Below are 25,591 nucleotides of genomic sequence, written 5' to 3' on the forward strand. Positions count from 1 at the left end.
TTAGGTAATGTTTATATGACACAGATATGATACCATCAACTGTTAGATCTTCGTCCATGAACTCCGTGACATGGTGTTACGATAAAAGTGTGTCACATAATTTGAATCTGTTGCTTTCATCATACAGCTTTGCGTCCAGCGTGTTATACAATATTCAGCAATATAGTGCTCTAACTTAAGTAATGCATTATGTCAGTATTTTCAGCGGTGAATTATGGGAGAATTGCAATTTTGATATTAAAGCAATCTGTTTCAATGTCTTTTTCCTGAGGCACTGCTTCCAAGCTCAATGTGTGTAATATGAAAGGACATGGTTTGATGTACGAAACATGGAATTTCACGGCAACCAGATTTAGTTAAAATTAAACTAGTGATGAATAAAGTCTTTGTTCTCTGGCCTTTACCAAGTAATGCCCTTGTGATTTAACAGTTAAGAAATAATAAAAAGCATCGTTTTTAGCCGCTGTCGTACATCAATCGCGTAATATCTTCTCATACAATACGGGCGACATCATTATTTTAAGTAAAATAACGAAGCGAATTATCACGTTTCACAATACGTTGCTTTTGGCAGTCAAATTTTCGACTCCAGAGTCGCTATTGAATTTTCACGCGAGTGTGATTATAAATATGTTGAAAACAGCTTCACGAAGGATTCCCTGTGATCAATAGATAGAAAATGGATCTACTATAGTTATAAATTGTTGTTTTAGTGTGCATTCGCATGTAACATCATTATAATGACATTTAAACCAACAATGATGCATGTTCATGTATTGTTTTCGTATTACGCGGGCTTTGGATGTCGACTCATTTTCCCATGATGCCCTTCGTATTTTGGCCTCGATCCAGCGACCGTTGGAGGCGCATCGTATTGTGAAACGCGAGAATTCGAGTTGTTTTACAGCGGCTAAAATCAATATGTTTATTTTCATTCTTAAACACTTCAATTCAAATGAAAAAATATATTACTCATAAGTACATCAAATGTTAGTCACATTAAATCTTACATTTTATAAAGAAGGAATTACATATAAGGCTTAGAATCGATCAGTCCTTTGTTACTTTGCGCCTCCAATAAGCTTGCAGAAACTTTCTCAAGTGTTTAAGAATATAATTTCCAGTATATTTTATAAAGTAAAACCTCATCAAATTACGGAAATATTAAATTCATTGGTGCTAAATTTTCCCGAATTCGCCCTCTTTTTTCCTATTCATCACTCCATTGAACACTCGTATTCATTTCATGTACTAGTAAGCATGTACAGAGTTATCCTACTATACCGGGATTATACATCGTGCGGAATAAAATAAATTATCATGATTTCTCAATAACGTCTTGGCAATAGCCTGAATCATTTTACGAGGATAACCTAACCAGGATCAGAAGAAAAACTTTGCAATACTTACATTTTAATTTTACGATTTACATTGTTAATCACACTTATGAACTGCCTTACTACTTTCGCAAATTATTAAAATAGGTAATATCAGTTTTTCTGTAACTGTTCATACCGACTTGAAATAGGTCCCTTAACGATATACCCAAATCATTCTTTTTAATCACGTTGATAATATTTCACGTTCATTATTGATTATTTGATCAAATAGTGCCATTGTAGTCTTTCTGACATTTTCTGACATTTACCTAAGACAATATCAGGAAGCTAAACCATGGTAGATTATTTTATTAGACCACTTCAAGTGTACACAGTCTGATCGAATGCTTTGGAAAGCGTGATATGTTTTCTTGACAGGCATCAAAATGTGGATATTTTAGAGCATATTAAAAAGTACAGTTTAGCACATGTTTTTTACCTTAGCCAAATGGCATTTGGCTAAGGGTCTCTTTTTCTTAGATTCTGATTCTTTCTTTCTTTCTGTCTTTCTTTCTTCTACCAATCGTATAATGAGCCATCGTAGCCATATTCGTTTGTCAATGTTGACGAAATTTGGTTATTATGACTATTGGGGGGTGCCACAAATGTCATGTGAAAATGTCTGGCGCAAATGTCTTCTCAAGGTCATTATAGCCCAAAACGTGTTTTTCACTTAAAATGCTACTCATTCGCTATATTACATAGCACCATGACATCACTTGCACAAATGCATAGCCAGTGTCTAAAAGTTGTACACAGAATTGGGGTCAAAGGTCATTTAGGGGTCATTTCCGGCATGTAACCAAAGAACTTAAATCGGCCATCGTAGCCATATGCTTTTTGCCATGTTGATCATAGTTAAGCACTAGGACCATTGGGTGGTGCCACAAATGCCACATGATTATTTGCGGGCAAAGTTCTTCCACTTGCGGACAATGACCAAAAACGTAATTTTCACTCAAATTGACTAGAGGGGGGCTATGACCCCCCTGATAGTTTTGCACACAAATATGTCATCCATACAGCGAAGATATATAGTCCTTGCAAGCCCATTGTGGTTCAATGAGCCATGTATAATAATAATTGGGCTGATCATTTTAAGTATACATTATAGTAAGAATAGGTATGTCCTTGCATGCAAGGCTAATATAGGTAAACAATCTTTACAGAGCCTTCCAAGGGCATATGTGTATTTTCCTAGCTGAGGTCCTGTTTTTCTATCCGATTCTTCTTCTTTCTTTCTTTACCAAATACTTTCAAAATGCTGCTGCTCCCATAAATTACATAGTAGGCCTATACAATGTCGTCACCACCATGAACCATAGGCTGGTGGTACAAATGTCGCATGAACATCTCTAGGTCAAAGGTCATAAAAAGATCAACAACACTGGCTAAGGGCCGTGCTCTGTGAGCACAATGTCTAGTTTGTTCTTTTTTTTTGTCGGTTTCCTATGAATCACGAACCCGCACATAATTAACCCCCTGAGCACTACCTGCCGATCGAACATTGAATCTGATTGGTCAATTACGTGATATCTTCACTATAATCACCAATCAGAATGGAGCTTTGTTGATAATTCACCCCAATTTTTTTGCGTGGTGAAATTATTTAAACAATGTTGCTGATCGGTCCATTTGAAAATGAAACTTTCTTTTTGGCCAATCGGCAGGTAGTTCTCATGGGGCTAACAAATACCCGCTATAACATCATCGTACAACCATCCTAATTTGGTATGCCAATAATGAAATAGATATAGGTTAAATATACATCTGTACTCGCAATAAGTGTATCACTAAATGTATATGATTGTTATTTTGATTAAACATAATCGAGTAACATTATTATCATTATCTCGACATCTACACAAAATCAACATCAACTTTCATGCAAAAACGAGGATTCCGTTTTCTTAATCACAAGCACACTGCGTCTGGTAGTAAACTGATTAAAAACCATTCAAAAACAGTGGCCCAGCTAGGGGTTGTGGCGCCCGGGGCCAAGGATACATAATAACGCCTCCTCCGATTCTTGAAACAATTACACGCGGAGCGCGCGAAAATTTGAACAAATACTACTGTAGTAATTTTGGCTATAATGAAGTTAAATGAAGCGCGCGATAATGTTGACTTTCATCGCTTGGAGGGGCGCAGAATCTAGGCTTAATTGGTCAATTCGGTCCCTCCCTTAAGGTGGCGCACAGGGCACGTGCCCCTCTCTACGGGTATCCTTTGCGTAATTGACAGCGTGTATCGAGGGAAATTGTCTGGATAACGAAACATAATGCTATGCCTAGAATTTGTATCACATACTGACGTATGTGTATATTAGTTCGTTATGTTCTACTCTATATATTCACCAAAAATCATCTATACTGCGCAAGCCCAGTATATCGTATTTGTAATTTGAAGAATTTGCCGTTTCACATACTGACGTATTTGCGCTACGTATTTGACCGACTCTGTCATTGCACGGCAAAATTTCTGTTTTGTCCTTTTCACATACTGACGTATTTGCACAACTGTTTCACATGTTTTGTCATTAGAATGGCGAAATTGACATTAGTCATTTTCACAGAGTGACGTATTTTATTTAATATTGTTTTGTTTTTTGCAGAATAAGTTATGATCTGATAGTGATAAGTGTAAATATATTGAAAATATGGTATATTTGCATTACTGTTAACCTAGTTTTAATTGACAATAATATTTTAATCACGATTATGCAGCAAATGAAAATCGCTAAATTTTCAAGTGCGATTTTCTCGAAATGCGTATTTTGCAAATACGTCAGTATGTGATACGGCCGACGAATTATTGCAGGATAAAAGGCTTTCACGTGATGTGTTTTAACAAATCAGAGAGCGCTAATCCAATTAATGCGCAATCTAAAACAATGGCTGGTTACAGTGTTATCTGTCCCTAAGTTTACCTTGCTGTTTGGAGCAATCCAGTATACTAATGCCATAATTGGTAAACTAGCAGGTATAAGAACTACAGCCAGGAGTTTGTAGAAGAAGCCACTTTGTCGCCACCCGGGGAAGTTTTGATACCACATTGTCGCCAACTGATGCTGTATGTGTGGATGAGCTACAAACTGAAACAAAAGAAAAAGATGAACTGATTTGATTTTTTTCTTTTCCTATTTATACAAATAAAATTGCACTTGTATTATTCAATATTTGACAAGTGGAGTGCTTTGCAAAATTAACATTCCAAAATACGTCGTAAAGACGTATACTATTACTTCTATTTGCCTCGAACTGGCAGCAGACATGAATGGAGATTGAATCAGTCATATAACATTCTGTGTAAGGTTACGTATCCTTCCTTTCATGTATGCTACCAGTTCGAGGCTCTCCCCGCACATATAATATGGCAAAACCATGCGAGTAGAGAAACAGGGTAAAAAACAGTGACAATATAATACACTCCTTTGTCTTTCTGTATGTGTTTTTGCGCGTTATGTAGAAAAAATTCTTTAAAACTTTAAACGTAGTTGGTGAAATCTGGCATTTGTATTTCTAATGAACCCTTAGATGATTTTTTTACTCATATAAAACATGTTTTATTTTGTTTTGAAGTCCCAAGGCATACCAGGAGCCCAAATACGAAAAAAAAAATCATCCTGAGCGAGAAGTTGGACAAACGCATCTGGAAAACATTTTTATGGAGATTAACCAAAGCTACAATATAATGCTATAATACTAAACTTATGGCTTCAGTTTTAACCGTTTTCGATGTGCCAAATCTGTATTAGCAACATATCTAAACAACCAAAAATCACATTTTCACAAAATAACTTTTATTTTGTAGTCGAGATTTAAAAGTATAATCATTGGTATCATCAATAACCTGACACGTAAGATAACAGAGATATGACGATGGAAGTAGAGCTTTTTAATAACCCTCGTATTATAAACAGTGCTCTACATTTTGACATTCAGTCGGAAACAAAACACAATGATACAGCAAAAGGATCTAATATCCCATGCTGCAAGGCAATGATGCTATCATGACTCGACCATCAATTAGTATAGTGGATACACAGGTCATCAAATTATAATAGAGGAATAATAAGAACTCTATGACCTTATCAACTGAGCCATGGGCAGATGGTTGTCAAATCCTAATGTTTTTTATTTGACTTTTGATGGCTTTTGAAATATTTTGATTAGTTCGGTTTCTTAAAAAGTAAAAAAAAGATATCAGTTTTCAAAATACGTCGTATTAAATATAAAGCCACGGACTAGTAAAATAGGACGTTTATATTACTTCAATTGGATTAGTGGCGATATGTTTGTATGTTTTGTTTGTTTAGTTTTTGATGTAACTTAATTAGTTTCCTCTTTATAGTCGAATTATTTGTTTCCTGATGCTGTTAACTATTCATAACATTTATGCTGGGTTTTTTCCAAATATATTTGTATAATATTTATATTTGATATATTTGGTGTTTCTTATGACGTTATGAACCAATGACATTACGTCATTAACAGTTAAGTTTATTACAACTCAATTTTACTCAAATCTGAAATATATATCGAAATCTATTGTGATCACCAACCCCACCCCACCACTACCACCATCCGCCACCACCACGAAAAAAAAAATGAATCGCGAACAAATTTCGATCCACGCACACCATCCTGCGTGGAAAATGACAGGAGGAGTTGGAAATGGCGGTTGGCGGTGTAAATTCCATGTTGTATAACAGCAGTGCCCTACTTTGTCGTTTACATGAAAAAAAACCCACAATGATACACCAACAGGATCTAATATCTCGCGCTTAAGGGCTGTGATAGGGGCAAACATAAAGGACAGGTAACTGGAGAGGGAAAGCGATCATTTAACGAGTTACTCCAAATCACAGCGCCAGTTAATGACCGGGGCACCAAGTGCTAATGTGTATTTATTTTGGAAGGTTTGTGTTTGTTTTTAATTTTGGGGCGTTTTCCGCAAATTTGTGAGTGGACGCGGCGAATCAGTAAAGGTCGTATTAATGGGTGTATCAATTCGTTGCGACAAGTATCTTATCAAACGCTGTTTAAATCAATCAATAATACTACTGCTGAAGAGGATAATAAGCTTCTACCTATTTCTATAGAATAGTTCTTGTCTTTGTTTGCTTTGGCTAAATCCTGTTCAAGTGGTAGATAACAAAGCATTGTATTTTGTCTAGGTATGTATAATCAACAATGAACAATGAGAGGATATTTCTGAACCTCGTTGACTTGGGGATGATTTGAAATGACCGACAATTATGACTGTTGGATATTTCTTACCAGAAATGTAGAAAAAGAGACACATGTAGAACCGATAAAAAATACAATTTTGTCGAAGGAACAGAGTTCAACAAATCATAACCCCGCTTTTGGATATCGTTTGAAGTCAAATGATATACCATTTAAAGCTTATGGTATATATTTTCTAAACACGAAATAAAACAAAATTGACTGGGGCCGACTTTACGGCTGATTCGCCGCGTCCAGTCACATTTGATATTTTTGGCGAAATTTCAAGAAAGCGACATGCCAAAGACAAATGTGAGGCGCATACGTTGTTATTGTTAACACGGCTCTTTTCTGCATACCTATGTTACCATTCGTTTTGGTGATTTACTAATATTATATATATTTTGTGACTGCATTTTGGCGATTTAAAGCTTACCGTGGAACTAACGCTGATATCTGGATATGCTCCTTTTTTGAAATAGAGGGAGATTAGAGCACATATTAAAGGGAGTCTCCGGCAATCTCCTTAAAACAAACTCCTATATTGACCATGAAAACGAATAAAAACAGTCGGCTCTCTGAGCGCAAGAAGACCGTAAGTCCATATTTGGCATTTTGAGATATGATCGTTTAAAGTTTTTAAAATAAAATAATTTAGAAACCAAAAACGCCATAATATTGATTCTTCTCAGGTACAAGAATCATTTTGTATATTGTGATGTGCCCTGAGTAATTTAATTTAATCGTTTAACTTTGTTTACAAGCTTAAAGTATGTCATGAGCGTTTCGACAGTATTTTTGTGGGAGATGAGAGCACATCAGAAATATCGAATTGCATTCTGAATGTGCAGAATGTCTTTCTGATATTATATATTTTTTATTTTTTGTAATTTATGTTATTTATATATTTTATGACAAATTATTAAAATTTGATATTTTTCACATTTTTGATATATAACAGTCCTCGAAGTAAATTTTATAAATCTAATGATATATTCTTAGAGTGTATGTAGCTGAGAGGAAAAGCCGACGATCAATTGAAAATGTTGATCTTTCATATTGAAGATATGGATTTTTTCCCCCAAAGACCTATTTTTTTTGGGTGTTTTGGGGAAAAAATCCATATCTTCAATACGAAAGGTCAAAATTTTCAATTGATCGTCGGCTTTTCATCCCACCTACATACACTTCAAGTATAAATCATCAGATTTTTAAAGTTTACTTCAAGTACTGTTAAATATCAAAAATATCAATTTTTAATGATTTGCCATAAAATGTGTATTACATTGCGAATTTCAAAAAATCAAAATTATTTGATATCAGAAGGACATTCTTCGTATTCAGAATGTAATTCGATATGTCTGATGTGCTCTAATGTCCCACAATAAATACTGTCCAAACGTTCATACCCCATCCCTTAAAGACTTAGACTTTGTTAGCTTAATCAAACAGTGTATTTATGTTGTACCTTGTACCAGTTGACCTTTAACTGGAAGTGACCTTCCAACTCATTAACCGAGCTCAAAATGTATGATAAATTATATATTTTCGTAATCGTTGTGATGAGACAAGTAATTTTACATGTCTCTTGACGACATTGGACATTTTTTTAAATTTTTGACCCCTCTTGACCCCTCACGTGACCCCTATGGCGAGGGGGCCAAATGTAAAAAAAAAATATTTGTTTATTTCCATATTTATTTATTTGATGATGTTTTTTGGGGGGGGGGGGCTCGTGCAAAGTGACACATTTATTTATTTATTTATTTATTTATTTATTTATTTATTTATTTATTTATTTATTTATTTATTTATTTATCTATTTATTTATTTATTTATTTAATTATTTATTTGTTTGTTTTATTTATCGATTATTTAAATGACATACCTGATTGAGTGAAGATTGATCGATTGCTACTTTACTTGCGGGCTTCTTTTTGAATGACATCATATATTAGTGTCGATTTATTCCGTTAAACAATATCAAGTATTAATATCACATTTAAGAGCAGATAGGTGGTTTGTTTAGTAGCTCTATCCCGTGCTTCACAACCGTCAAGTACAGGGTACGATTCCCAGCTATGCCTGATTTTTGTCAAGCAAATTATTGCTGTAAATTTATTTGGCGCGCGATCTCAATTAGTCCTTTCCTGATGGCTGTGCCTCGAAACCACGGTTCACTTTCTTTACAGCTCTTATAAAGAAGGCAATGTTACTATTGTGACTCGTCCTTCAATTAGTGGATAGTGGCTACACAGATCAAAGTATATAATTAGGGAAGAAGAAATAAATTCTATGACCATATCAACTGGGCTACACCCTGTTGTGTTTTATTTAGAGATTCAATCATGTTTCACCGTTGTTCATCACCGATTAACAACGATGCGTCCGCGTCGTCTGCGTGGTTTACTTCACGAGGGCAGCTTTAGCTACCCGAGCGAAGTAAACCACGCAGACGCGCCGGACGCGAGTTGTTAATCGGTGATGAACAACGGTGAAATATGATTGAATCCCTTTCAACAACGAACACAAGCTAAAGATCGTATAATTCACATGATTATTTCATGAGGAATGTCAGTTAATCATTGACAGTCAGCTTTAGTTACAAAAAGATCGGTGATTTCTGTGGATATCAGCAATAAAACTGAATAAAACGGCAATCTTTATCCGATACTTCCAAAATACTGAATTCAGCTTGTAAGCGTGATACGCACACAGATTCCAGACATGACGAATTTTACGCGCTCACGCGTAACGCGGATGTTCGCTGGCGTTTGCGTATACGCTATGCGCTTACTGCAAGTGTGGATTCATCAAGGATTAACAACGGTTGGCTCCTGTACAAAAGTATAGGAAGAGTTGTTGAATTGACTTTTAATGTCATTTGAAGTATGTTGATTAATTTGGTTGCTTAAAAATTACAAAAAGACGTTAGATCAGATATATTCGTTGCATTTAAAAACAAAACAAAGAAATGAACATGTATTCTGTTCATTATACTGGTTCCATATGAAACATTATGCCCAGTTATATCTTGTGCTAAAGCGGTCTTAATAGAGCAATAATGAATTGATGCGATAAAGTTGTAGACTATGGTTTGCACTATAAATTTAAAATTTTACCTATTTGTTTCCTTTTTCCCAATGATAAATCTTTATCGAATAAATCCAAAATGATATTATGGCATAACAACAACAAAAATAAATCATATCATAATCAGAATATCCACGAAATGTTAAATACTTGTACTAGTTCTAGAAACACTAACCTAATAGTCGACGGTGGTGCATGGAGACCATGGTAATGTAATTTAATTGAATCGAATCGCGGTGAAGGTTGAGAAATCGCTGGAAATACTGTGTTCTTGAATATTGTGACATTAAAACCGAGTAAAAAACGCCCCTATAATGGATTGGCTGCTTTGTTATTTCCGAAGCTTTTTACGCGAGACTGGTTTCAGCCTTTGACTCAAATAATGCTAACATCTTTACCGATTGCAAGACTGGCAACATTTCTTCGGAGTCAAACCAGAAATACTGGACAATATTGTCTTTGGCGTCAAACTGCCGGAAGTAGTAGTGTGCGTAGATCGATAGACCGAGTGGTTCATTAGTCCAACAAACCAATTATTAAGTTATAAACCATAATCATTACTATAGCCTTAACCCTAATCGTCGCCCTAACCCTAACCTATAACATTAAGGGTTTTAGGTTAGTAACTAGTTAGTTCACAGCATCTTGCGAATGGTAGTGAGCTTTGGCCAAAATTGCATTGATCATTTCATAACGATAGTGTAGAAGAATTCAAATATCACAGATATACTTTTGTAGGTCTTGTAATTCTTGCGTTATGTTGTAAAGAGGGTTGAAACAACTTTTGTAAAACTTACAAAACACATTAACAACAATAAATCAAGCAGGTTTTCAAAGTATATGTTTTGTAGAATCAACTTTTCCAAAACATCAAAGTGTAATTTTTCAATAATATATTGATTTAGATTATACTTTTCCCAACTTGCACTTAAATGGAATCAGCCAAATGTGTTGGGTTTGTAGGTCAATAGAGCAAAATTCGGCATAAAGTCATAATTCATGATTATGACTTTATGCCCTCCCAATGAACTGCATGAAAACGGCCAAAACTAGCAATACAGTTGCTTTCAATTTACCTGGTTATTTCAGCTCAAAATTGAGAAAAACCCTTTCCGACAATTATTAATAGTATTATATCAGTATTTTGAGTATAGAATAACAAATTCAAAATGTGAAGGAAATCGTACATTATGGCTTTAAGTGACCCGACTCTGCTTTAAAAAGGCGAACGTTTCCAGAGTACGGCAATATATAAGGTAGCTAATGCCCTAGTGAATCTCTAACACATGCTGGATTTCAATATTGTGAACCGAATCTGGAGTGATCGATTTAGACAGGATGTGTTTAATGTGTGTGTGTCAATATAATTGTATTTTCACTGTTTTATTTCTGTAATGGAGGGCACAATGTTAACCCCTGATGTAAGCACATATACAGAGTGAGTTTAAGATTATAAATACCCAACTTAAATTACCAAAATCCTTAAAATAGAATATCACTTGTCTGTTCACATCTGACCTCTACATGTTCTTTGTTCAAAACATATTAATTAAATACATGAATACAAAACACACCCATGGAAAGTGATTTTGAGAAAACTAAAAAAAACCCTATTTTTATATGCTGGACTTGGGTTGTCTTTGTATCACATGGTTAGTGGTATTCTTTACCCTTTGCTCTCAGTCTTTTTTCTTGTTGTGTGTCCATTCAGCTTAATTTCTGCGTTCTTTTACCACTTATTTCGTCATCACTGTTGCTATCACCTCAATTCAGCACGTCAACCATCTTGCCCTGGTTACTCGGCCACTATAATATGTGTGCAAAAACCACCCAAGTCCTGGACCTTTTGGATTTCACATGCTCAATAGACGCGCAGAGGGTGGATTTGTGTTGTTCTTTTATACATATGATAGGCCTATGTATACGCAACAATGTCCCAAGCTTGGCTCAATTTGGCCAAAATATGGATGTGGGTGGGTTTTGTATTCAGGTATTCAATTCCATACAATATTAATTAAGTATATCAGTGTTAGTTTCAATTCAATAAAATTAGATTGACATTTAATAACACTTTATAATGAGTATAGCAAATGAAGTAAGATAATTTCGCAGTTTTGAAAATGCTTCAAATTCCAAGTTTGTAGCATTGGGGGATAACTTGAAGTACAATGAACGGAAACGTAGTATTATCCTTAATGGTAGGGAGCTTTGGCAAAAATTACATTGATCATTAAGCGTGCAGAAGAATTAAAATACCACAGATATATTTTTGTAGGTCCCGTGTTTCTTGAGTTATGTTGTAAAGAGGGCTCAAACAACATCACATTTGTAAAGCGTACTTAACTCATTAACAACAATGAATCAAGCAAGTTTGTAAAGTATATGACTTGTACAATGAACTTTTGCAAAACATCAAGGTGTTATTTTTCAAAAATATGTTGATTTAGATAATGAAGATCGATCTTTTTAGCTGCCTCGACCAACAATACTTAGTCAACCCTTAATCATGCTTTAAGGGAGCAGCGTGGCACACTGGTTAAGGTCTTTGCCTTTGGTGCGAGAGGTCCCGGGTTCGATTCCACGTAGGACCAAAAAAAACAACTCCGCTCTCCCCGTGGTTCATCTGGTAATGGCGGGCCAGATGATCTATGATAAAAGACCTCGTTTACAGGCGGTTCCGATCAGGGTAACGCCCCGATTGTCGGCTACACTTGCCTGTCCTGTAAAAATACCCCGACCAGCTATCTACGGCGACCCACTTCGTTCACCAGGTCACTTGTATCTGGCCGAAGTTTCGTCAGCGTTATCTACTAGATTTCAGCTGTTAATGCCTGGATATGCCCGACATAAAAAAAAATACGGGCAAATAAAACTTTGATTCACATGTGATCTGAATACGCAAAATTAGGGAAATGTGCATGGGCGATGCTTTATTAAAGTTAGTTGTGAGCTGACCATTGTTATGTCATTATATCATTTATTGAATCATCCAATGTTTTCTATTATAATGTAACATTCTTATGTCACATTATAGCCGGGAGTCTTCATCATGATTCAAAAATCTGCAAATAAATATTTGTCACAAGAGGATCCTAATTTTGCTTGACCAAGGCAGTATGAAAAATATCGTAGGCAGATAGTTATCATTAAAGACAGCTTGTATGACTTGTACTATCATTTTAAAGATTGCATATGTCATGAAAACCGGACATAATGAAAGCTGTTATTCACAAATGTATAGAGTTCAATAATTTTCATTTCAAGTTTGGCAAACAACCATCTGTTTTACACACCTGTCATTATGAACATTGTATTTCATACGCTAGTACGTTGTATGATAACTCATTGTCTAGACTAATTTAATCTACATGATTATCGTCAAGTCACGTTATGTTAATTGAAAAGGGCGACACTTGCTCTGATAAAATATTTAAAATGCAATTCCTTATTCATTAATCAGCAATGAACAGCATCGTTCAACTTTTCCCATAATTGCGGCTCTAAAGTATTACAACTAAAACAGCATGAATCATCATAAAATAAACACAAAAAAGTCACGTTCTCTCCGTAAATATACCAGTGTGTTTATGAAATGACTATAACTTAAAGGGCATTTCGTGATCCACAGCCTAATCTCCCACTTTTCTCAAAAAGAAAAAAAATTAGCATGTATATACCACCGGAAAACTCTAGCTATATAAAGTTTGTGCGCAAACGATTTCTTGCAGATTGCTTCGCAATGTCTTCAAATTTGTGTTTATATTCTGTTAACAGAAAAAACAACAACACAGGGGCCTATGATGCAACTTAATACACATAATTGTAATAATTTGGCATTAAACAGGATGCTGATTTTAAGGGAACAGATAGCAACGATCGCACAGTATTTTTTGTGGGACATAGGAGCACATCAGATATATCGAATCGCATTCTGAATGCGAGGTTTATTTTACATTCCCGATATAATACAAATTGTATGACAAATTATTAAAATTTATATATCTTTTAAGTTTTGATATTTAACAGTCCTGGAAATGATATGTACTTAAAGTGGGAGCCGGGAGGAAAAGCCGTCCATCGTTTGAAAATGTTGACTTTTCGAATTGAAGATATCCTTTAGGTGTATACTCCTGTATACTCTCTTGAAGAGTCATAATTTGTTGACTCTGCTGAAGTCATTTTAGACAAAGAGTCGCAGAGTGGCTGGACTCTGACTCCAGTACGGCTTTCAGATAATATCTTTGTTCTCTGCAAGGTCCTCAGCTTTGAATTATTGCTCTAATAGGGGACATTGGAGAGGTTGACCATGGTTTGTGGTTCAGTTCCACATACGCAGGTCACGTCTTTGGTGTTTAGATAACCCCACTTTTTGAGAGTCACTTTACATCGGTCAGTACCAACTCTCATTCTGTTGACGCATTTCCATTCAACCCAGTTTGAGTTAGCACCAGGGGGAAGTTCTTCTCTGGCACTAATGGACATGGATGTTGTTTGTGGAAGACTGAGAGGCCTCTCTTTCCATATCGCAGCTTTCGTAACTTCAGCACTTGGTTCAACTTCGTTGAGGACGATTTTCCTAGACTTCAGCCGATTCCTTGCAGCTTCATGGCCGAATACAAGGTGTTGCCTATATGTGGTCTGGCGATGACGTTCTCTACTACTTGCTGCACTACGACGAATCTCTGGCGGGAATGGCGGCGCTATACCACATACCATGTACAGGCTGTCTGTTGAAGTTAGTCGAAGACATCCAGTGATACAGGGTGGTTTATACCACTATAAATAATGGACTTTGGTGTCCTTTTTTGAAGCGTTAGTGTTTTGATGTTTTAAGGACCCTGAGCGCCATATGTTAATGTCAGTCTTCTTCTGTTTAGTGATTATTTTGGTTTTAATTTATTGGAATCACAGTATTACGTGCATACTTTTTTGTGATTCTATATAGTTCTAAAGGTCTGATGTTTTGCAACTAATTTATAAGAAGTGCATTTCTATTCACATAATCAATTTCAATTTCTTAGACTTATAGTTTTATCCTATAGCTGCAAGTACACTGCAACACGCAATATTTTATTGGCTAAGAACGCAATTTTTGCAAATATTGAAGACAGGTGCATTGCTAGTATGAATTCTGTCCCTAATCCAAGTTAGCTTAATAATTATAAAATAGTAGCTAGTCCTCTCAGTTGTCTTCGATATGAACAAGAACAAGAATTACTAATACCATCCGCTACCCTTTCTGACCCTATAGATTAATAGATTTTACTAGATTTGTTGTAAAATCAGATCTCACTAGATTTTCTAAGGCCATTTATACCGCAGCCGCCAATCCGGACCTCAACAAAGACTTGGGTCGCCCCCCCCCCCCCACACACACACCTCATCCTCCGCTTACACAGTCAGCCGCCTGGACAACCAATTCTTTAGAAATGCTTAGTCGCGCTAAAAGGCGATCGATACATGTAAAATTCAGCACAATTCAGAGATACACCTTTTTGCTATGAAATAATTTTCTCGGTCAAATATAAAGCAATATTTTTTTTTCCTTCAGTAATGTCAGTTAAAAACTTGGTGCATGGATATACATTTTTTTTTTAAAATCCTGGTGTTAAAATTAAGCATCAAATTGTGTCTTTTAGTGTGATATTTTTGATTTTTATAGGCCTTGAATTCGCCTGCGAGCTTTTTACGGAATTCATGTTTTAGCGTCTCAAACTAATATAGTTTGCTAAAGAAAGATATTTTCCACCTCTGTAAAGCACATCGTGTGGGTCTATATGTTATAGTTTTGTCAGAATTTCCGTTTTTTTGTTTTACCCTTTTTCCATTCATGTTCCGAAAATGTCAAATCAGTACTTTTATCTCGAGAGCAACTAGCAGAAATAGTCGATATTTCCTTTGTTGTTATCCAGGTCAATTTTTCATTGAAAGCAAATTGCCCGACCAGCGATTAAATCCCCAATTGGGTGTTCTGGTTAAACATGATCAGTAGGAGCGCTATAGGTCTGGGAATTTCTTTGCTATATTGAAGTTCTGGCAACACTATAGCCATGCCGGTATTCCTATTAAACCCAGGGATATCGATCCACAATGCTAGTACTAGCTTTAGATTTCAGCGTTGATTTTGAATTTTTTCAGCCGACAGTGAAAGATGGTGAAATCAAACGGAAATTCTGACAAAACTATGATATATCGCTCACGGTGATGTGCGTTAGAAAGTTGGGAAAAATCCTTCATTAGCGAACTATATTACTTTGAAAAGCTAAAAGGATGATCAAAAAAAAGCTCGCGGGCAGAGTTTAAGCCTATCAAAATCGAAAATCTTACACGAAATGACTGAATTTCACGCCTAAGTTTAACACTAGGATTTGAAAAAAAATACAGTATCAAGCGCTACAATTTGACCTGACATGTACTGAAAAAATGAAAATGATTGCTTTTTATTTGGCCGAGAAAATTAATTTTACATTGAAAAGGTGTAACTCAAAATTTAGCTCATTTCAACACCAAATTCGATCGTTTGTATTGCCTCATTAAATGACTGAGTGAGCCTTGCAGAACAAAAGAATCCGTTGTCCAGGTTGCTAACTGTACAAAAGCCTTGTCGGGCTTAGTGACTTGGGATCAATATCCAGGTCACGTGACCCGATTCGCGGAAAAACGTCAAGTACCACAAGTACCAACAACCAATCAGTGTTGAAGAAGTGATGCTCGGATGAGCCAAGAAAATTTCACTTGCTTGTGATTATTATCTACTCAGATCTTATTTCACTAGAAATGTAGTCAAGTGTGTACATTCATCGAGCCTATGGCCTTAGTTGAATAGCGTAGTAAAGAGATAAGTAACTGTCTTTAAGAAATAAAGGGTAATGCGTTATCCTTTACACCCAAATAATGTGTCCGAGGCAATAAAACGTAAATAATGGATGAGGCGCCGCAGCCGAACCCATTAAACGTTTTTACTGCCGAGGACACGTTATTTACGTGTTAAGGATAATGCTGTACCATATTTGCATTCTATAACCAGATTTAAGATTTAAAGATAAAATGTCATTTTTTGGCACAAATATTTTAAGTTGTTTACTTCAAGGTGGAGCGCGTACGCGTAAATGACAGCGCGTATCGCAGAAATATTGCACGCGTAACCAAGCATTATGCTGTGCGTAGAATGTGTTACGGCGCTTGACCCATTATTGCAGAATAATGGGCTCTCACGTGACGTGTTTTAATAAATCACAGTGCGTGATTTTGAATAATGGGTCGTAAGAGTAACATAATCTATTATAGTGTCACCAGCTTATTTCTGTTTTTCTGTTATCCTTTCTCACAAAAATGCCATTAGGTATTTTCAAACTAAAATTTGACGTTACATACCGTTTGATAGGAAAGACGATCTTGATTACGAACGGCACTTTAAAAAATGATTATTGATTGAGGAAAAATTCACATGTCTATGGTTGAGAAAAAGAAAATCGTATAATCACAAGGGGATCCTTTTTGGCTCTCAACCCTTAATATTATGAAACATAACAAAAAGCCCTTAATCACCAGCAATATACATCAAGATCGTTAAAAAAAGTGTACTTGAGTTAGTAGTGATCAGGGAAATAAAGGGATTAGTAACCCTACTCTGCTGTATTGCCGGCATTGGGCCATTTCAGTCACAATCCATACACCTCCTAGGGATAACATGACCTGAATCTCCCATACTGGGAGTGTGAATTTCAAACGAGGTTATATGAATGAATGATTTCATTTGAAATCTGCACCCCCTGTGTAAAATATTAAGGTAATGCTTTCCATACGGGTGTATGTATTTTAACTGGAATAACCCGTTGTTTTCTTTTCATTAGGTTTATTTTTATTTACCCTTAGCGTTTTACTTTCATAAACAGACGAAAATGGTCTTGATGTGATCATGCTGAGGCGGAATTCTGGGGATGAAATAATCTTTGTAAAGATGTCATGAATCTTGCTCCATTTCCCAATTGCCAACTGTTGCTATATGCTTATTTGCTAAATGGCCACTATATACATCGATTTTTTAAGGTAACTTAATTTCGATTAATGTCAAACAGTTTGTCAGCCAAAAGATTATTGTTGGATCATTTGGTGTGTAGACTATAGCATGATGCAACAATAGCGGATGTTAAGTTCTATTTCTCACTATTCATGTCATTTCTAATTTTCTAAACTAAGAAAAAGTCTTGCTCCGTTTATCACATACCAACTGTCTATTTGTTAATTTGAACGTATTGGATATTCTGAGAATCGACACTACATTTGCTTTTTGGGATAATTTAATTTAGATTATTGTCAACCATTTTGTCAGCCAAAGGCTTGTTATTGCGATATTTGGTGTATAATCTGCATGGTACGACTTAACTGGGTAGATGTACTATTTTACACAAATTGTGTTATTTGTCAAAAATTTACATGATACATACGTTTGTGACTGGACTCACGTTTTTGAGGGAATAGGGTATCATTACTAAGAAGTTTGACTCAAAATCAACTCCTTCTGGTAACACCATCTTGTCTCATATCCCTGTCTAATTGCCGCCATATCAACAGCCGGCCTGAAGAGCCATATATAGTGCTGCAGCATAGTGAATCTATCTTACATTTTACCAAAAAAGCACAGAAATATGCACATTTATAGCTCTTGATATTTGAATATTATACATCTAATATCCCTGCTAAATTTGTCGTTTTACTCGTATACATAGCAACAGCTAAATAAGGGTAGAAACACTTGAGACAGGATTTAGTTCAATATTGTACAATAGTACGAAATTATATCCTTCATTCATAGATTCTTGTTCATTGATTGGTTAAAAGTGTGTCACATGATCAAAAATAAACACACTATTCTGTGAGGAAGTGCAAAAAAGTACTATTTACCTTAAAGCCGTAAATAGTACTTCTGGATATTTACTATTTACGGATAGCAGCATACCCACATCGCAGTCCATAAAGCATAACAATAACATTGAACGTCGACATTGACTATGAGAGTATTTTGTCACTGCCGAGAAACGACAACACAAAAATGGCGAAATATAAATCAAGCTGGAGTGAGCTGCTACTGCTGAAGAAGATTCACGATTTCAGCTGTTTAATTTGAATTGTTACCAGTTCTAGCGCAGGAATATGTTTTAGACCAACACAGTCAGATTCAGAGCAATATTGACATGGTAAGCTTAAAAACAAACACTGACAGTGCAGTGCGAGACTAGTCTTGGACCGCTGGCCGCCTAGCCGGCCTAGTGCCGTGCATACGGAGGCCTATCCCGATGCATGATGGCCTTCGCGTTTAGGCCTACATGTAAATCTTTTTACATGTACATCTTGTCACTAATCTTTGTACAAATAATCTATGAATGACATGAATGAAGGCAAAGTGTAATGAAGATACAACTTGAACGAATATACAGCTTAGAAAACCATGAACACATGAACATGCATGGCATTACAGTGGGATTCCGCGCAGCATGGTGGAGTTTTCATGTATCTTTTAACCAATCAATGAACAAACAAATCTATGAATGAAGGATATAAAACAAATATATACTGCCTTCATTCGAGGTACTGGTTAAAACTATGGTCCCTCACTGAGATATTGATCTCACCTCGGGCCCATAGTTTTAACCAGAACCTCTCATGGCAGTATATATTTGTATATTATAGGTGTTATGAAACGTTCATTATTAATCAGATGTCACCCTTTGTTTGCTTTTCAAACAAAGAAATACACATTATTTACAAATGAAGTGTCTTGCTCTGTTCATCAATTGCCAATTGTTGCTATATGCCTGCTTTATTGGAGCGAGAATTTTTACTACACTGTCATTTAATTTCGGATTATCGTTATTCAGCCAAACGCTTGTTGCTGTTATCATTTAATGTGTGAATTTCATGTTGCATCGTAATTATAATGTCAGTTTATATTTGAGCGGCTACATTCAGACGTACTCTAATACTTGTGAAAGTTATAACAGCTGGTTTGCAGACTTAAATATGTTGCAAATTCCATCAACATAATATTGAACAATTTATTCACGTGTAAATACTTCTTTCTTTGCTTTTGATTCAATATGCTGTTCTTTTAGCACACAGACACTATACATAAAACGATGTAATTGATTTGACTAGATTTGTTGTAAAATCCGATCTCACTAGATTTTCTGAGTCAAATTTAAGCAGATTATAATACAAATTTAGGTCAAATTTGGCTCGGAAAAGCGAATGGGATCTTATTTCATTAGAAAGTTAGTCAAATTTTAAGAGGTGTTAGTTCATCGAGCAAATGGCCTTAGTTAAGTAGCGTAGTAAAGACATTCGTTAATGTATTCCATAATAGTGTTACCGACGATCTTTTTCTTTCACCATTTCTCACAAAAATGACGTTAGGTATATATTTTCAAACCAAAACTTGACGTTTCAGTCAGATTACATACCGTTTGTGGAAAAAGAGGATCTAGATTACGAACGGCACTTTAGAAAATGATTATTGATTGAGGATGTCGAGGTTTGAGAACCAAAAAGCCGTATCACAAAGGGATCATTTGTGAGTTAAGGCTTTCTGGCTCTCAACCCTCGATGTTATGAAACTAAAAAACCCTTAAATCACCAGCAATATATATACATCAAGATCGTTAAAAAAGTGTACTTGAGTTAGTAGTGATCAGGGAAATAAAGGGATTAGTAACCCTACTCTGCTGTATTGCCGGCATTGGGCTATTTCAGTTACAATCCGTACACCCCCTAGGGATTACATGACCTGAATCTCCCATACTGGGAGTGTGAATTTCAAACGAGGTTATATGAATGAATGATTTCATTTGAAATCTGCACCCCCTGTGTAAAATATTAAGGTAATGCTTTCCATACGGGTGTATGTATTTTAACTGGAATAACCCGTTGTTTTCTTTTCATTAGGTTTATTTTTTATTTACCCTTAGCGGTTTACTTGTATAAACAGACGAAGATGGTCTTGATGTGATCATGCTGAGGCGGCATTCTGGGGATGAAATCATCTCTGTAAAGATGTCATGAATCTTGCTCCATTTCCCAATTGCCAACTGTTGCTATATGCTTATTTGCTAAATGGCCACTATATACATCGATTTTTTTAGGTAATTTAATTTCGACTAATGTCAAACAGTTTGTCAGCCAACAGATTATTGTTGCGATCATTTGGTGTGTAGATTATAGCATGATGCAACAATAGCGGATGTTAATGCTCTGCGCGCTAGCCAATGGAAAAAGTTTAAGTTTTGAAAATATCAAGAGCTATCTTAAAAACTGCTGAATCAATACTAGGCTTGTTTGTACTCATTTTAGTGCATTTTTCATGCTGATACCAAATATTGTCATTAAAAATTTTGAATTTTGAATTTTTTTAAAAATTTGTTGCCTGCAGTCGACACCCGCGTGAAGAGAGTTTTTCTGTTTCTCACTGTTCATGCCAACTAAGAAAAAGTCTTGCTCCGTTTATCGAATGACAACTGTTTATTTGTTAATTTGAACGTATTGGATATTCTGAGAATCGACACTACATTTGCTTTTTGGGATAATTTAATCTAGATTATTGTCAACCATTTTGTCAGCCAAAGGCTTGTTGTTGCGATATTTGGTGTTTAATTTGCACGGTGCGACTTAACTGGGTAGCTGTACTATTTTGCAAATTGTGTTATTTATCAAAATCAAACTACTTCTGGTAACACCATCTTCATGATCTTGTTTCATGTCCCTGTCTAATTGCCGCCATAGCCGGCCCTGAAGATCCATATATAGTGCTGCAGCATTGTGAATCTTTCTTACATTTTACCAAAAAAGCACAGAAATATGCACATTTGTAGCTCTTCATAATGCTTAACAAATTTTGGAGTAAGGGCCAAAAATAATTTCTTTCCAAGATGGCGGGAAAAGGGTCATCAAAATTATACAATAAGTTTGATATGCTGCACCATTCTGTTGCACTAAATGCATGATAGGTTTGGTATGCTGCACCGTTTTGCCAATCTACCGTATTTCTTTTAATAGTAACAGCTTAATGATCTGCATGCTAGCCATAGGCTTCAACATGAAGTCCATCAAGATATGTTCTCAAAATATCAAGAGCTATGAGAACCGCTGAACCAATACTAGGCTTATTTGTACTCATTGTAATGCATTTTTCACGCTAATTCCAAATATGGTCATGACAATTCACATTTCTGAAATTTTATTTTTTTATTTTTTTTGTAACTTGTCGTCTGCAGTCGACACCCGCGTGAAGAGAGTTAACCATGGTAGTGACTCTTACACTTGTTTAAAAGAAGGAGGCAGAATTTGATTATCATTAGATGTGACTGTCACATTGTATAATCTTAATATTATTCTATTCTCACCATTCATGCCATATCTGACTTTCTTACTAAGAAAGGTACATTAAAATGACTTGGCTTGCTCAGTTTATCAATTGCTAACTGTTGCTATATGCCTGTTTGGATGTATTGGGCATCCTAATAATTCCCGCTACTATTGACATTTTGGGGGTAATTTAATTTCGTATTAACGTCAAACAGTTTATCAGCCAGAGGTTGGTTGTTGCGATAATTTGATATAACGAATGCCAGGTTATGTTTTGACAAAGGCTAACTGGTTTTACACGATTAAGCACAATGGGTTATTTGTCAAGGAAGTCAATTTGAATATATATACGTACATCAAACATTCTTGCCATACTTGCCATTTATAGGTTAATGAACGCGTATTACTTATTGGGAGAGTAATTAGACAAAATAATGCACTCGCGCTGATGTTGATGCGTCTAATGCACGAGTCCCGAAGGGGGGAGTGCATTAGACGCATCAACATCAGCGCAAGTGCATTATTTTGTCTAATTCTCGAGCAATAAGTAATCAAGTTTATTAATCTATTTCATACACGAGAAGAAAAAAACACGTGATTTTTACTTTTTTTATATAACAAATTATCACTAAAAATGTTGGAAAAAGAACCAATATATACATGCATCAACCTGCCCGAAAAATGAATCAATCCTACGCGACGCGAACGCGCGCGAAACACTGCGCGTAGTACGCGGAGTGCACAATATACACAATCAATGCATGTTTCGTACTTTTCTAACAGCTTTTCTGATTAGCTGCTTTGATATAGGAGTGTATGAATTTATAGCAACAGCTTAACTCTCTTCACGCGGGTGACGGCTGCAGACGACAAGTTCAAAAATTTCAGAAATGTGAATTGTCATGACCATATTTGGAATCAGCAGGAAAAATGCATTAAAATGAGTACAAATAAGCATAGCGGTTCTCAAGATAGCTCTTGATATTTTGAGAAAATATCTTGATGGACTTCTTATGTTGAAGCCTATGGCTCGCATGCAGAGCATTAAAGCAATATTATACGATCTTGTAATATGAGTTCAGTTAATTTGTTTCAAACATGATTTTTGGCTTATGAGTATTATTTTACACATGTCCCAACTTGCATCTAAATGAAATCAGCTAAATTCGTTGTGTTTGTCCGGTCAACAGAGCATTTCTGACTTTATAATGTCAGAATTCGCATATTGAATCCCCATAGCCAGTGGGGTTTCACATTACCTGGTTATTTCGGTTTATTATACAGAAATCCTTCCTGACAATTATTACTAATATTACGTCAGCATTTTGATTACAAAATCAAACACATGTACATTTTTGGCTTTAATTTTTGATTAAGATACGTCATTGTACAAACGCACGAAAATATGGATCTTATGAAACGCTCAATATTATTCTGTTCTCCCATTTTTTAGTTTTCAAACAGAGAAATGCACGTTATTTACACATAAGTTTCTTGCTCTGTTTATCAATTACCAACTGTTGCTATATGCCTGCTTTATTGGAGCGAAAAATGTCACTCCATTGACATTGTGAGTAATTTAATTGTGAATTAACGTCAGCAATTTTTCAGCCAAATCCTTGTTGCTGCGATTCATTTGATGTGTGTGTTTCATGTTGCAACAAATACGGATGTTAATTTGGCAAATGGTGGCTAAATCAATATCTTGATTTTAATATGCGAAATTGTCTATCAGGCAAAATGGGTTATCGTGAAAGTAATACCAGCTGGTTTGAAATTGCATCAACAAATACAACACAATTTATTTGGATTGATCTGACATCCAACTGGCGACGAATCATTAATAGTACTACGTCGCATCATATTTAAATTTGATTGTCTCTTTGCTTTGGATTTAATTTGCTGTTCTGTCAGTTTCTTTTTGGAATCTACTACCTATATATTTTTCAGCACTAAGTTAGCGGAAATTGTAAAACTTTTGTTTCTGCGACAATTTCATTTTTTAATAGGCCTCATCATTTTTTTTTTTCAAATGTCGGAGATCAAAAATGCAACTATTTAATATTAATGTATTACTATTACATATAATAGTGAGGCATAGTTGGGATTACTTTTTTAACAAGATATCAATTTTAGGGGTAGTAGTAGTTCTTCAGATTACAACATCGGGCCAATGAGTCATGAGTTCAGCATCTGATAAGTTTTGGATTACGTCATATACATGGTGTATCAAAATAAAGTATACACTTTGAAAATTGCTACTAGATTAAAAAGTATGAGGCCTGAGGCCAAAATGATATAGAAGATATATCGTTCCCCACAACTGTAAAATCACTTTTGTGTGACCATTGATAAGGACTCACTGGATATTTTTGTGAGCCGAGTAAAAATGCAGTTGCGAGAACCACTTTCTTTACAGTATTTGACAGTCTTTGTCTTCCACATAACCACCAGAGCATGACCATCACGCTTTTGTATGCAGTCACCAGCTCTCTTCAACATGGCATTCACACCACGTCGTATGAGATGACTGTCATGCCTACTAGATGTCAACTTGTGCAATTATGTGTCTCAGGAGTTCATCCAGATCTGGAGTTCTTATAGGGCCATTCCACTTGGTGCTTTAAAGCAAATCACGCAATGGTCAAAACGATTCTGTAAGGCGTCCTGTCAATTACTGTAAAGAAAGTGGTCAAACTGTAATGTTCATGTTATTTTAATTGACTTCGGGAATTGCATATTCACACGGCTCACAAAAATAGCCACTGAGTCCTTATTAGAATTCACACGCCAGTGAATTTCCCGTTTTGGTAGGACAAAATGTAGATTCAGCTATTAACTTAAGCAGTTTGCCCAAATTCCTCACAATTTTCAATCTACAAGCATTTACTGTATACTTTACTATGATACACCCTGTATACTTAATACTATTACATGTACACAAAACATCTAATACAAACATAACAAAGCAGCCATTTCACTATATTAAAATTACTTTTCCCAGTGGTGACAGAAGAATATGTTGGGTGATTTCTTTGTTTGACTGGGAGAAATCCACCTATGGTCTCGGACCTTTTTTCTGATGAACATGGTTAAAAACGTTAAAATAGAGTATCTAAGAGTAAATAATTTACCTTAATTTATCTTACCTGTTTTTGCCTATATCTCATAGCTAACTTAAGCCTCGCGAGTGAACAATTCCTGTTCTTTTCCTCGGCGCTTTCTGATGGAACGCTGCTTTCGAAGACATCTTCGGCACCGTCTTCTGGTGAGCCTTTGCATCCTTCAAGTGATGTTGCCTCCTGGTTGAGTATCGTGCGAACTTCATCAGAGTTCTGACACATGTGTAAAAGTTCTGACGCATAATTTTTGCATTGTTTCGACAATTCTCTATATTCATTCTGTGGGAAAATGAAGAATAACAGTTAGCTTCAATGGAAGGGTTATTTCGTGATCCATAACCTTATCCCCCACATTTTCGGATATTTTTTTCACACCACAGGAGGTATTATTGAAGAAATAGTTGACTGT

At 35.7% G+C, this 25,591-nt stretch overlaps 1 protein-coding gene across 1 annotated transcript in view; it reads right to left on the reverse strand.

Moving 5' to 3' along the window:
- Positions 1 to 25,591, reverse strand: part of LOC140162956 (short transient receptor potential channel 7-like) — a 473,805-nt gene that overhangs the window by 25,355 nt on the left and 422,859 nt on the right. Inside the window, 2 exon segments of the mRNA XM_072186273.1 lie at positions 4,309 to 4,473; positions 25,210 to 25,461. Of these exon segments, the coding sequence (XP_072042374.1) occupies positions 4,309 to 4,473; positions 25,210 to 25,461 (417 nt within the window).

The sequence above is a fragment of the Amphiura filiformis genome, chromosome 10, assembly GCF_039555335.1.
Source record: "Amphiura filiformis chromosome 10, Afil_fr2py, whole genome shotgun sequence".
In the NCBI taxonomy this organism is placed as follows: Eukaryota; Metazoa; Echinodermata; class Ophiuroidea; order Amphilepidida; family Amphiuridae; genus Amphiura; species Amphiura filiformis.